This window comes from Aplysia californica, unplaced genomic scaffold (assembly GCF_000002075.1).
Source record: "Aplysia californica isolate F4 #8 unplaced genomic scaffold, AplCal3.0 scaffold00114, whole genome shotgun sequence".
NCBI classification, from domain to species: domain Eukaryota; kingdom Metazoa; phylum Mollusca; class Gastropoda; order Aplysiida; family Aplysiidae; genus Aplysia; species Aplysia californica.
Genome location: NW_004797384.1, coordinates 1440236 through 1455268, shown reverse-complemented (window position 1 = coordinate 1455268; position 15033 = coordinate 1440236). Strand labels below are relative to the sequence as shown.

Genomic DNA, 15033 nt, shown 5'->3' with positions numbered 1-15033 from the left:
CAAACCCCCTTACGAAAACATCAGTTTTGTTAAACAACAAATTCTCAAGGCCCAAGTAAATAGCCCTGGCAGCCCTGGGATAAATAACATATAGGTATCGATGTTTAGAGCAGGTATCGATACCGCTATCAATACCGATATGTATCTGCGTATCCATTCCTAATAGATACCTGCCCATCACATAGCGTTCCGGGCGTTGAACGTCGCAGATACAAAACGCGTAAGTCTTTTCTTTTCCCCTCGGCAACTGATCATTAATACAATGAAAAGCTAATCTTGACGTAGATCTACGTAATGAATTGTGCGCTGGTCTATAGAAAGAAACGTTGCCGTTTGCTAGGCTCTACACAGCAACTCAACTTTTTGGTAAACAGTCGAGATGACACAGGCGTGTGTATTTGAACGAAACGGTCTTTTTTCACATCTCATAATATGTAGGCATAATTTCAGGCACTACTTGTGACTTCTCTCTCTATATATATAACTTGCTCAGTGCCTGCAATTGTCTACACAAAACCGTGTTTCAGTGGCGAAGCGTCTATATAATCAAATAATCACTGCTTCCCTTCCTAATTTTGAAACATTGTCGCTGTCAATTTCACCCATAAACGTAAGCCTAATAGATTAAATGTGAAAAGACGTTCATAACCAACAATGAACAGTATGCCCAAAATTAAAAACGGTTTCACGGCCACAGAAATAGCCTGCTCACCCCTCTCGGGCCAGTCCACAAGCAATCGCAAGGTTTGATTAAGTAAGCTTAAAGTGAGGCTGGAAGAGTCTACCAATAGAATTGAAGGGAACATAGCAGTCAAAACTGTTTCATTGCCGCATATACCCTGTTCACCCCTTTCGGGCCACAGTTATAAGCAATCAGAAGCCCTGATTATGTAAGCTAACTAACACTGGTCGAGTCTACCTCACACATGTGAGGGGACCTAACTCCTAATAATCTCTTGACTGCTGCAAGTGCTTGTTTTTGTTTCCTCGACTTTTTACCGTCCTATAATCAGATCGTGACCTCGATTATGACACCGCCTCCTGGGCGCGAAAGGCTAGACAAAAACAGCCAAATGTGAAATTTAAAAAAGGATAATTGTCATGTTCTACCAAAGAGTTACACTCACTGGTAGATCTATAACATATAGATTTAGTGCTGACATATCTGCTTCTTTGCTTTGTATTTGTGTATTCACATCTAAAGTTATTTTTAATTTTAGTTGGAATTGATATTTAATAAGATACTTTCCCGATTATTTTGGCGGTTGAACATACAATATGAATTCCGGATTTGTTTTCATTCACAACTCAGAGTCGCCGCCTCGAGTAAGATTCTTGTGTGATATCTCCAGGCCATATCTGGTCCCGTTTCACTTTGATTACCCTGTCAAACAAGTCAGCCTTCGCCCCTGTTTGCTATAGCGAACACTCGGATTCAACGAGGTTTTAGGTCAGGCCCGGCGACCTTGCTGAATCTGAGTTCCACTGTAATATGTCTGCAGGCTGTTCAGATAATGTTCTCAGCTCAGAAAACGAAACTTTTAAGAACACAAACAAAACTAATAAATGGTTCATTTCTTTTTGCAAATTGCACATACGTTCACCTATGTTTTGTGTTTTTCCCCTTTAAAAAATATTCGGAACTTGAATTTCTTACAAATATTTCATGTTGTCTAAGATATGCTGACGACACAGTGCTAGTCGCAAAAAATGAAGAACACCTACAGGATCTATTAAATGTCATTGTACAAAAGAGTAACAACACGGGCCTAAGCCTAACCATAAAAAAAACTGAAACAATGGTGAGAAGCAGAAAAATCCAACCCCAACCTAAGATATCAAAATCAATGGTACCGCCCTCAGGCAAGTACAACATTTTAAATATTTGGGGACCGTTATATCTTCAATCTTCCTCAAAATGAAACAGGTACTTACGAATATCAATATGTCACTGGAAACAAAACAAAAAAAGAATACTGAAAAGTTACACTTAGTCAATCCGATTGTACGGATGCGAAGCACTGACAATCAACGAACAGCTGGAAAGAGCAATTGAGGCTACAGAGTTTTGGTTCATAAGACGCATGCTGCATATCCCATGGACAGCTAGAAAAACAATTAATAAAAAAAAGTCTTGGGTTAAGCACATTGCTGACGACAGCTTGTGACGAATATACGAAAGCGACAGGCACAGTTCATTGGACACACAATGCAGAAAGAGGTATTAGAGAATGTTGCAACAACAGTCAAGTTTAGTGGAAAAAGTGGCAGAAGCAGACAGAGGGAAAATATACTTGACAACATACCTGGGAACAGGAAAAACGACATACAACATTGCTGCAGCGCAAGACAGTGAAGTGGACGTCCATGATCGTCCACGCCAGTCGGAATAGCACCAGATGATTATGATAACAAATATTTTTTTGTTAAAACTACAATAGATAAGATAGATATTATATGAGGCATCTGTGTTGTCCAGACACTGCAACGCTGGCTTGGTGTTGACCACACACACACACACACACACACACACACACACACTCACACACACACCCACGCGCACACACTCACACCCACACACACACCCACCCACACACGCACACACACACACACACACACACACACACACACACACACACTCACAAGAACACACACAAGCATGTACATTCATACACACACACACACACACACACACACACACACACACACACACACACACATACACACATACATATACATATAAACACGCACATAGACGAACGCATATACACATACTCACACATCCTTTCTTCCACACACGTACACACATGCACTGATAACAAAAATATTAATATTATTATTTATATATCATGTTTTACTAATTTTAACATTTCTTATAAGCTAGCACCTACGACAAATATTTACTCGCTTATTGGGAATACCAGAAATAAATGAACTATATATAGGGTGATCCCCAAAAAACTGTTAAACATTTTTTGTTAATATTTTCCTCCAAACAAAATTTTACGTTTCAAATTTGTACACAACATTTGGAAGTCAAACGGAATATGTCTGATATTCATTTTAGATAAATCCACAAAATAGTTTTGCTCTATATAACGCGTAAAAAAACCCAACCCATAATTTTCAGTTATGTCCCCATTTTCGTAGCATGACGCACTAGTTTGCATTAGGCCTACCACAAAAAATCCCAACGATTGCGTCATATTGCAAACTACATTAGTCTAATAGGCCAACAGAAGTTTCCAGATACTTTTTCTCAAATTGTCTTTGCCTGCTGAGATCATGATTAAGATTAGTAAAGAGCAAGGAGCTTTTGTACTTAACATTTCCTCACCACCAACTCATTTCGTAAGTTTCTCACAAGGCACGGAAATAATGTTAAAGTTCCCTTAAAACATTCTTTGATGTCAAGGGTGGAAATGGTCCATCAGTTAGGGCCTGTTGAGAATCGGAACAACCAATTCTCTAACAAAACGACCGCTCCAGGTCAAACACTCACCGTTTGCACCCCTTTAAACGTCACCGGGGTGCAGAATTCTGTAGATGGGCCTCATGAGACGTTTGTCTGTAGACGATGTCTGCAGCAGTGACTTTCCTACTTCTGAACGGTCCGCATTCTCAAGGCAGATCTTCATCTACGACTTTACCATTTCCCCTTTCTCGAAGCTATCAGAGAATAGCAATGTGTTCATGATCGTCTTGAAAAGCGTGAACATTTCCTCTATGACATTTGGTTCCTTGGCAAACCCATAATTTACCTTTCCAGTTATATCGACTCCACAAATACTGTATAGTTGAGCAACCTCACACCCTTCCATATTGTCTCTAGGCTCAGCTCCATACTGTAAGGTGTACAGTGCGTGTGGCTTTGAGTACTCATGGTTGAGTGGATCTTTGTGTTTTGCCACCACTGAATATGTCTCAAGCAGGGGCGAAGGCTGACTTGTTTGACAGGGTAATCAAAGTGAAATGGGACCAGATAGGGCCTGGAGATATCACACTCACACAAGTCACAAGAATCTTACTGGCACTGGAGGCGGCAATTCTGAGTTGTGAATGAAAACAAATCCTGAATTCATGTTGTATGCTTGTTCAACCGCTAAAATAATCGGGAAAGTATTTCATTAAATATTTATTCTAACTAACCTTAAATTTAACTTTAGATTTGAACACACGAACACCAAGGAAAGAAGCACAGATGTCAGCACTACAATGGCATGTTATACCAGACAGCCGAAACACTTTGGTAGAGCACGCCAACTATTAATTTTTTATTTCACATTTGGCTGTTTTTTGTCTAGCTTTTCGCGGCCAGGAGCCGCTGTCATAATCGAAGTCACGATCTGATTATAGGACGTTAAAAAGTCGAGGAAAAAACAAGCACTAGCAGTGTAGTATCAGGAGTCAAAGGATTATTAGGAGTTAGTTCCCCTCACATCTGTGAGGTAGACTCGATCAGTGTAATAGTTCGCTTAGATAATCAGCGCGTCTGGGTGCTTATAACTGTGGCCCGAAAGGGGTGAACAAGGTATATGCGACAATGAAACAGTTCTGACTGCTATGCACATGTTCCCTTCAAATCCATTGGTTGACTCTTCCAGCCTCACTTTAAGCTTACTTAATCAAAGCTTGTGACTGCTTATGGAGTGGCCCGATAGGGGCGAACAGGCTATTTCTGTGGCAATGAAACGGTTTTGAAGGTTAGGCATAGTCTATTGTTCATTCGTGATTATGAACGTCTTTTTACATTTAATTTATGAGGTTTACGTCTATGGGTGAATTTGACTGCGACAATGTTTCAAAATTAGGAAGGGAAGCAGTGATTATTTGATTATATAGACGCTTCGCCTCTGGTCTCAAGTCCAAAGGAGGACATAATATAGACCATTGGTTCTCGAAATTCCAGAATTAAAAAGAATGTTTTTTAAAACTCTGTAAGAGAAAAGAAATACTATTCAAAGTTTACTTGGATGGAAAGATTAGTCTTTGAAAATAAAAGGAAAGGAAAAAATAAACCAATCATTTTAAAACTTTTAAATTGGCGCATTTTGCATTTATAGGTGTGATTCTTATCGATGTTCACTTTTACTCATTACTCTAATTTGATTGCAATGAACAGAAACAATATATTTTTTGTAAATGCTTTACGGCGCTCGCAACTGCATAAGGTCAATGAGCGTGCGAGACACACCGAAACGTTTTTAGTTGGAAGGAAATTTTGAATTTTGCCTGGGTGGCGGCCGAAGCCTATTCTTATCGAATTTGGTGAACCTAGGGATCTTTAACATGCACTACTTGCACACGGGACCTCCGAGTTTTTTCGCCCTTGTCCGAGAAGGCTAGGTGTAGATCTGTCATACCAAAAGATCAGGGGTGTCGTTTAAAGACAGCAGTAAGAAGGCGCCAAGGAGTGCCAGAATAAAGACAGCAGAAAGAGTCTGGGTCCTAGACAAGGGGGCAACGAAGGTGAGAGGTGGAAGCAGAAAGTGGAGACGAATGTAGACAACAGAAAATTGTTACAGTGCAAGAAAGAATGTGAAAAGGGAACCATTTTTAGAGAAGACAATATTTTTCGTCGCAATCCGGATTCGAACCCGAGGCCTATTGAATGCGATGTCTTAACCTCTAGACCATGGGAGTCCCCTCAATATTTTGTTTTGTTTATGTTATAGAATGTATTAAATTATGATGTAACCACTATGCATAAAAGAGAAGTCAGCCATACTGCGAGGGTTTTTTAAAGATGAATTCAGCACAATAAAGTTTCTTTCGAAATTTTGAAGTTCAATTCAGAAGACTGGTCATTCATCTTAAAGGGGCAACTAGGGAGGGTGTGTGTGGGCGCCCGCGCCCGCGCGCGCTTGTGTGTGTGTGTGTGTGTGTGTGTGTGTGTGTGTGTGTGTGTGTGTGTGTCAGTGTCTGTTTGTGTGTTTGTGTGTGTGTGTGAGTGTTTGTGTGTGTGTGTGTGTGTGTGTGTGTGTGTTTGTCAGTGATAGAGAGGGGGAGAAAGACAGAGAGAGAGAGAGAGAGAGAGAGAGAGAGAGAGAGAGAGAGAGAGAGAGGGAGGGGTGACAACAGATACGTCGGCAATGTTTAGAAAGTGAAGGGTTTTTTTTTTTAATTTGGTGGGGGGAGGGGGGGGGAGGTGAAATATTTTTGATGATAGTTTCACAATGGAAAAATATAATGACAGTAAAACGTCGTCAGCATAAAGAAAAAGAAAAGAAACCCAACAACGACAAGAACAAGAATACTAGAAAAAACTAGAAAACAAAACAAAAATTAATAATAAGAAATAGAAAATGAAACAGAAAGTAAAACAGTAACCTGATGACAAATAAAAAGTAAGCCTTACCGAGTTAAGGTTTGTTTTCCTGTGTATACCGTCAGCGCATGCTGTTTCAAGTCCTCGTCTGACCACTATTTTGTCGAAAATCTGTTCTTGACAGCTGTCTCCCCTCCCTATTTATTTCTCTCTCTGTCTCTCTCTCTGTCTCTCTCTGTCTGTCTGTCTCTCTCTCTCTCTCTCTCTCTCTCTCTCTCTCTCTCTCTCTCTCTCTCTCTTTCTGTGTGTGTGTGTGTGTGTGTGTGTGTGTGTGTGTGTGTGTGTGTGTGTGTGTGTGTGTGTGTGTGTGTATCGGTTTCGTTCTGTCGCTGTCTCCCTCTCTGCCCGTCTCTGTCTCTGTATCTCCACCCCACCCCCTCTCTCTTTCTGGACTGCAAGGCGAGCGCGTACGCATGCCAACCTGCTTTCCTGTGACCTTAAATTCGCTTCGAGTGATCAGATAGGTTTAGTTACTGGACTGCAAATAGGTTGGATTAATTAACCTTTATTATTTTTAGACAGATATAATGTGATAGTAGAACCTTACATAGATGAGATTCTATGACATATATAAATAAAACATTCCACGCAGTCATATTGAATACTTCTCAGCTGACGTGCACTGATAATAATATGTGTCACTACGCGGTGGAATCAGGAGCTCGTCAAATTTTCCCCACGTTTAGTTATTGGTACCACTTTAAAGATTGTTCATTTTTCTTGCTTTTGTTGCAAAAAATATCCATCTATCACGAATAGAAATTGAGTTTATTTTGCGATTGAAGGAGGTCGGCGTCGCCTGTTTTTAGAAGTAAAATTAGAGATGAAATGGCCACCAAAGTTTGGTGATTTCCAAAGCTTGAGAGTCCTTAAAAACTGAGAATTTACATTTATTGTTGTGTCTTTGATCAATGTTTTTCAGCATAATTCACTCAGAAATGTTGTTTTTTTCAAGGGCATGAACGGTGTTTAGCCAAAAACCAAAAATTCGGTAAACATTCCTAAACCCTCAGGAACATGCCAGTTTCTTGACTTTCATGATTTTGACGAGTGCCTAATTTCCCCACGTGGTCTCACATATTGTATTTGTTTTGTCGAATGTTTTGAACTTGCTATATGAGACGCCAAGTGAAATGTCGGTGTTCTAAAGTAATGGCAGCAGTGTAACATTTCGCAAGACCACTTGATATCACGAATTACTTAAAACAAATAGCAAGTTGCCCGCGATACAAATAAATGTGTATACTATGAATCAAATATTCTGTATAGAAAGATAGTTCACTCGTCTGTTTGAACCAATTAAAAAGTATCCTCAATCCTCCTAAATCTTTTTTTGGGGGAGATCTGTACCAAATTTAAAAGGAATTGTGTTTGATCATGCAGACTCCTCAATCTACGGTCAAATTTGGTCACTTTTAAGGACAAGCGGGCCAGCCCAGATTTCGGGGGGGGGGGGTTCCAGAAATCTTGACTTACACCAAAAATGGGCATTGCCCTACATATAGGATACGTTTGGCTTCATTGTGAGTAGATATTTGTTTTTGGTTAAAGAGAAAACTCTCCTTGTCTTTTAAAGAAACTGAACAAGGGGGCAAACACTTTACCTTCGGTATTATCAAAACAGCATTAATTTTCCTGGATAGCCCCCTTTTGCTTAAAGACGACCATTTGAACTGGTCAATCAAGCACCACTACATCAGCCATGTCTTGGGGTAACCCAGAGGGGGGCCTTTGACCTTAAAAGTACTCTAAAAAGTCAGAAAAGCAGCTTCAAACCGGTTACAGGGGGCAGTAAAGGAGTTGATTCCAAATCTAGACCTAGTGCTCTCTGAAGAAAGACCAGTTTCGGCGTGGTGCAAAAAGTTCAATGTTGGACAGGGAAAGGAGTAAGCATTTACAAAACGGTGCTAAATTTGGAATCAGATTATCGTACGTCGGTCGTGACAACGCCAAATACGTCACATAGTAGTGAGTTAGGAGTATCACTTTTTTTTTTCTTAATACATGAAGGTGCTTTTTACGTCCGCATCGACACAATGTAGATCCTTTGGGCTTTGGAGGCGAGCTTCAACCCTGCCTGTCAAGGCCAACCTAGACTGAGAGGAATGCCGTATCCCAGCATAAAGCCCGAGATACACGATTTAAAAACAAAACAAAAAACATTCTCATGAATCGAGCTCGAATCTCCAGCATACTCTAAGGTATCGAATAAGCGACCCCACCTCCCGCTTCTTATTCCATAACTCCCCCCACCCCCCACCCCCCCCCAATCCCCCGTTTATCATATTCCAGCTTGCCACGACTGATGATCTTAAGAAACATTATAATCTAGAATCTAGATATTTGAATGAAACTTCTTTTTTTATATAACTTTTAATAGCAAATTAGCCTAAATAATGAGGTATTGTATCGGTACATGTACCAGGTGGGCTACCTCAATTTTCTTTGCATTTTTATAACTTTTGTACGACGGTTTATATTTTTGTTATGAAACTGATTTGTTCCTAAATGGGAAAGTGGTCTCAGTAACTTACTAAAATCTCTAAAATTTCATGATCTCTTGTTCTTTTGTTCACTGAAGGAAAAAAAAAAGATTTGTTCTTTCTAGTACAAGGGTATGAGGTTGAATGTGTCACCCCTCTCCTGCACCTTTTTTTTATTCCAGCCTCACCCCCCTCCTTGTGCACCCCCCTCCCTTTTATTCCTACCCCCCCCCCCCCCCCAACTATTTTTTATTCGATAGGTTAGAGTAAGAGGGCGAAACGAAAAACGGTACCGCTACACCTCAGACGGCGGTTATGTCGCTTTTTAAGAATTGACTTTTTCGTACCGACCACCTACGTGTATTACAAAAACACAGAGTTAATTAACTCAGCTTGTCAATTCACCGGAGACACCCCCCCCCCCCCCCATCTTAACAAAACCACCGATTCGCTGACAAATGGACATGGTCGCAACTTTTATGCGGCGAGGAAGTCATAAATGAATGGGGTTTGTTAAAAATGGATGTTTCTTCACAAGGTTCTAAAATTAGAAACTAATCAATTTATTGACTTCAACGAGCCTGATTTATACAGCACCTGTGAGCTCACTCGGGGTAAAACTTCATTGATTTCTTTAACTTAAGACAACAACTGGTGTTAATGGAATACACACGTCAGTGGTGGAGGGGTTGAGTGCTAACCGGCCCAAGCAGAGGAACATGGGTTCGATTTTTGCGTGGGGCAGGAGGTTTTTTTCTTAAGGCTGATGATTATATATTATTTACATAAACCTAACCCTAACAATGACCATAACCCCAACCTTAACCCTCATCCTAATCCTAACCCCAACCCTGACGCTGACTCTAACCTTAACCCCAACCTTCAAACTTAACCCCAATTCTAGCCTTAACCCAAATACAAACCCAAATCCTAACTCTAACCTTACGCCCATCCCCAACCCCAGCCCAGCCTCAACCCTAACCCTAACCCTAACTCTAACCTTAACCCTAACACAAACCCTAACCCACACCCTGACCGTCTTACCTAAATATACATAGATCTGTTACGATCTGACCCACTTTTTGGGGTGAACCAAAGATCTTCCACGACGAGATAGCTCAACAAGCCAAACAAAAAATTAATGTTTATGGCCATAAGCACTTTATTCTCAGATGGCTCTACAGTGGATGTTTTGAAGCTTCTCAGATGGCTCTACAGTCTACAGTTGCTGTTTTGAAGCTTTCTTTCCTTTCTCTAAAAGAAGAATAGAAATAGCAGTCCCCCTTCGCACGCCGATTGACTGCTATTTTCATCGTTCTACGATCAGCTGTTCCCAAAGTACGCGCTTATACTCAGGGGACGCCACTGTGATATTGAGGACGCTTTTATTTGAAGGCTCAAAGAGAGGAGTGAACCATCTTGTAATGCAGGATGTTTGGGTTGAAGCCAGTAGAAAATTGTAATTTGGGGGTGGAAATCTATTTAAACGATCACAATTTGGAAAATCTCAGCTTCAGCTGCTATCCACTCCATGTAGCGGATTGGTTTAGTTGAGTCGCGGCTTTATTGAGTTCTTTCTTAATATCCGAATTTTCGTTCATCAGTGCAAGATGAAATATTATTATGGAGTTTAAAGAATGTCTAGATTTTTTACGATATCTGGTGGGGTTTTTTTTGGTGTTTTGGGATTTTTTTTTCAAGCTTACAGAGTGGAACTGTGCTTTTTTACCCCCAGACTTACATGTGTAAATGGTGTGGCACTCGGTATTGTAAGGAATGTATGCACGGAGAGTTCACGGGGACCATGAAGGAAGAGACCAGGTGTGCAAAGTGTAATCAGGTATGGTAAAATATATTGCATTTAAATGTATATTTTTTTCCTCTTTATTTTCTCGTTTCGTTTACAATTTTTTACATTTGTACGGCATCGAGGTGAAATCAGGAGCTCCTCAAAATAATTAAAAGGAAGAAAGAGACAGTTCCCCACCCCTTTGGCAGTTTTTTTATCTGCACATTTTATTTCTATTTTTGTGTGTTTTTTGTAGTTGAAACACGTTGATCAAGTGCAGAAAAAGTGCAATTTTCAGTTTCCTAGAACTATAAAAATTTGGATCTCACAAAATTTTGAAGGCCGCTCTCTTGTTTATTTTACCATTGACATCTAGCTCACTACCCTAGAATTACTGATTTTGAGAAAATTGAACTACAATATTTTGAGTTTCCCAACATGTCAAGATTCTTTTGAATGCAACTCTTTAAATATCTTGATGACATCTCTGAATAATCTTAACGATTTTGGTAGAGGAGATACAACATATAATTTGGTTTCTGACCTCCTGTTCTCCGTAACTAAAAATTGCTAAAATGTTAGATAGAACTTTATCACTGTTAGGTAGCGACCTGGTGACCCCGAACTAATTTAATCGCAAGTGTTTCGACTTGTATTCAATATTTGTGGGTATTTTAAAAATAAATCAAAATCAAAGCTGATGAACAAGATTTATGATGATACCAGTAACTTTGTATTGTCAGAAATTGACTAGTACCTAATGCCACTTTGTCGTAACACATTTTATTTTGTAAAATGACTATACTCTGAAAGACCAACCTACAAACTTATATTATGAGAGGCATTGTGGTAAAATGAGGCTCTCGTCAAAATATTGAAATCGAAGAAACGTGCATTTTCACGCCATTTTGGCAATTTTTATCGAATTTTTACTTTTTCGCTCAACACCTTCTATGTCTATGTAAAACACATTTCTGTGTGAATAAACTGGAAAATGTTGATTAAAGACTCAAAATATGTAATTTTTCAGTTTTCAACGACTCTCAAGTTATTTTGGTTACCGAACTTTGGCGGCCATTTTCTGAGTAATTTTACCACTGGAGCCAGGTGACCCCCAACACCTTCCATCTCAAATATGTCTATTCAAGATAGACGGGTAATTTTTTTCGTGAAAGTACTGCAAATGGGTCAGCTTTTAGATGATACCAATAACGCCACATGACCAAAAATTGACGAGCGCCTGACTGTACCGCTTCGTGACACATATGACTATGTTGTTAACGCATATCTAGTATGAGTGGTGCAAGCTTTTTTTTTTTAATTGCTGACGTTGAACTTAAAACCAAACTAATGTAATTATGCCAAACTGTAAATTATTATTTTAGATACATTTTACAACTCAAAAGAAGTCAAAGACCACTATATAAAGTCTTTTTCTAAGTGAGTGCTTAAAAGCCAGCATGTTCGATATAGGATAATTAAGTTAACCCGTTACGCTTTGTACAGTAATGATTTGGAGTGTCCAGTCCCAGATGTTGCATGAGGCACTACCACTATCAAAAAGTCTCGCGGAGCAAACTTTTTTAAAAAAGAGGCATAAAAGGTATGTAGCCACCATAAGCATTGAAGCAGTAGTCACAACTTTGCTTCATGAATTGAATACGAGTGAGCTGTGGTATGTCTGCCATTCTCATGTAGAGAATACTTACGTTGTTGTTTTTTAGTTCAAGTAAGTGTTTTATGGCCTTTGTAACATTAGGCCAAATATAAGTGCCGAAGACTAGAGGTGTTACAAGAAAGTTAGTAAGAAACACGAAAAAAAAGGAGGATGGATAAAGATAATAGCAAGTTGATAGGTAAGAAGGAGCAAACCACACCAGAGCACCGGCCAACCAACCACGGAAGATAATACGAAAGAGTTTACCTTTGTAGTCGGGCGGAGGTTGATGAGTTCTTTGTGACACCCAGAAATGTTATTGTTTTAGTTAGTGTGTTACGCGCCCACAACTGCATAAGCTCATATCATTTTATGAGCCCAAGGTGTGGATGTCAACAGAGAAGTCCACACGAGAAATCACGCTTACTCTCCTCATAGTTTCTCGTCTTCTGTTGTATGTATGTTTGTCACCCTCTTGTGAACTGCTATTTCTGGGGTGCCTTAATAGTCGAAGCAGACTTTGTGCTGTTGAGGCTAGAGAGGTGAGCAGAGTAGCCTTTTAGGAGTTCCCCCAAGGTTGTTCCAGCACAGTATGAGCACAGTATGAGCATAACCTTTATAAATCAGCCCATTAACAATTCTACTCTATGCATAATAAGTACGCCATGTTAATATCCACCTTTTGGAATGGCCTTAAGACAACTTCAGCCAGTAGCACTGCCCTGGTGTGGGGAGAAATGTTTTACGGGGTTGAGATGAGGTGACGAGCAGATAGGACAGTCCATCCAGTGTCTACTCGGTGATGCTGCAGGACAGTCTCCAGGACCAGGGCATGGTGAAACGAAGGAGGGGAGGGGGGGTTATCGGTAGCGGTCGTGTCCTATACGTGTTCAGGCATGAGACAGACGTTAAATCTAGATAATTTGGCGCTATGCTTTGCACTCCCCCCCCCCCCCCCCCCCAAACATAGCTGGTTGCTTCGATTCTGCCTGTCCAAGCCAAAGTGGGAATAGCGGGATACTACATAACAGCAGACAGACGGAAATATTAGACAAAAAATCTTCGTCACTCGTTAATAGAATTCGTGTATTCTGCAAACAAAAGGTGAAAACCTTATTCCCGACACCACAAAGACGGTTATTTAAAGTTATTTTTAGATTATATTACGATTGATATGTGCATTTGAATCTTTGCTCAGGTGTGAGTTGATCCTCTTTTCCTGTCAAACATCCATTATTGTCCTTACCTCTCCTCCTCCTTTTATTATTATAATACTCTCTAATAATACCTCCAATCCTCGGCACTTATATTATGATCCAATTGTATTGCAACTTCAGTCAAATTGTTACTAAAAACTAAAAAGAATCTTTCCAGCCAAAATGCCAGGGCAAGAAGGTGGAGGCCATTCTGAAGGAGTACATCAAAGACGACGAGGGTGGTGGGAAAAGAGGCGCAAAATCGGCCGGATCATCGAGGAGCAGAAGCGCGAGCCCAAGCAAGAAAAGTAAAAGTGCAGGAGGAAGTAAGAAATCCGCGAAAGGGAAGTCAAAGAAAAGTGGGAAGAAAAAGAAAGGTAGTAAGAAATGAAACAATGTAATAGTATGTCGTTGTCATGGATGTATAATGTTCCTTTGTTTCAAAGATCTGTTATACTGAGTCAGTTTGTTCTATATCTGTCAGATGTGCGGACTTTCCGGATAAATAATACAAATCCTGATTTCTGACATTGTCTAGAATTAATAATATTGTACTTCTGTTCATACATTTATTTACTATTTTAATCTCTTCTTGAATGTCATTGTATTGAATTTTATATCAAACTAGTCTTTATACGAGATGCATTAGACACAATCATCTGTGATATTGGCGTGCATTTTCAAGGGGTCAACAAACGTCAGCATTATTATTTCGATTGCCAGTTGTCATTTATAATCAGTTTTGATATGTAGTTACAGAACACAAAAATCATCTCTCAATAATCATTTCTGCGGTTAAAGCAAAGAGTGTAAGTGAAAACCGGACTACTAAGTCACTTTAATACTCCTTATCTTTGCCAAAGATTCGCTTTTTAAAAAACTTTTGTAATGGTAGGCTTGGCGTTTTCGTAATTTTATTTCCCTTTCTGCTGTTCTCTGAATGTCTTAGATTTTTTACTTTGTACAGTTCATCGGGAATTTCCACATATTACTCTAATAGGGTAGTATCCAGATGATTTTATTCTAAAGAGGTAATTACACTGATTTTAAAATGAACCTTTCAAATTTTCATTGAACAGATGGTTTTTGTAGCTTGACTTCAGATATATACTAAGATTTAGTGCGCTAGGGAATGACTCTCAATTTATTTTCTCGTATGTGTCACTTAAAGGTTTGTTCTTTAAAATTTAATAAGTATAAGTATACCCTCAGCTTGTTCACAGACCGATACGAATTTATGCGATGCGTCTTTTATAGCATTGAACTAACAACGTTAAATTTTTATATTAGAGGTTTCAATTATCACATTTCATAATTACATTAAAGTTGTAATCTTTCTTTCTTTCTTTCTTTCTTTCTTTCTTTCTTTCTTTCTTTCTTTCTTTCTTTCTTTCTCTCTTTTGATTTCGTTCTTTCTCTATTTTTTTGGTATGTTTATAATGTGTAAAGGGCCCTGAACACTTTTGCTTTGTGGAGATGAGCGAAGTAAGTGACATGTCCTATCATTACAGGTGTGAAGCTGATTGTAGTTGTGCACGTTGTATGCTTATGTTGCTCTTGACCAATGCTTCTCTAACCCC

General features: G+C 39.4%; 2 protein-coding genes across 2 annotated transcripts in view; one reads left to right on the top strand and one right to left on the bottom strand.

The window, feature by feature from the left end:
* LOC101846807 overlaps positions 1 to 15027 on the top strand; it is a 25173-nt gene extending 10146 nt beyond the window's left edge. The window contains exons 3-4 of the mRNA XM_005095827.3: positions 10547 to 10651; positions 13632 to 15027. Coding sequence (XP_005095884.1) covers positions 10547 to 10651; positions 13632 to 13844 — 318 coding nt within the window. The 3' untranslated portion in view covers positions 13845 to 15027. The remainder of the gene's footprint in view (positions 1 to 10546; positions 10652 to 13631) is intronic.
* The window catches only part of LOC101849122, a 145993-nt gene that overhangs the window by 61323 nt on the left and 69637 nt on the right, over positions 1 to 15033 (bottom strand). The gene's annotated exons all lie outside the window — the stretch shown is intronic.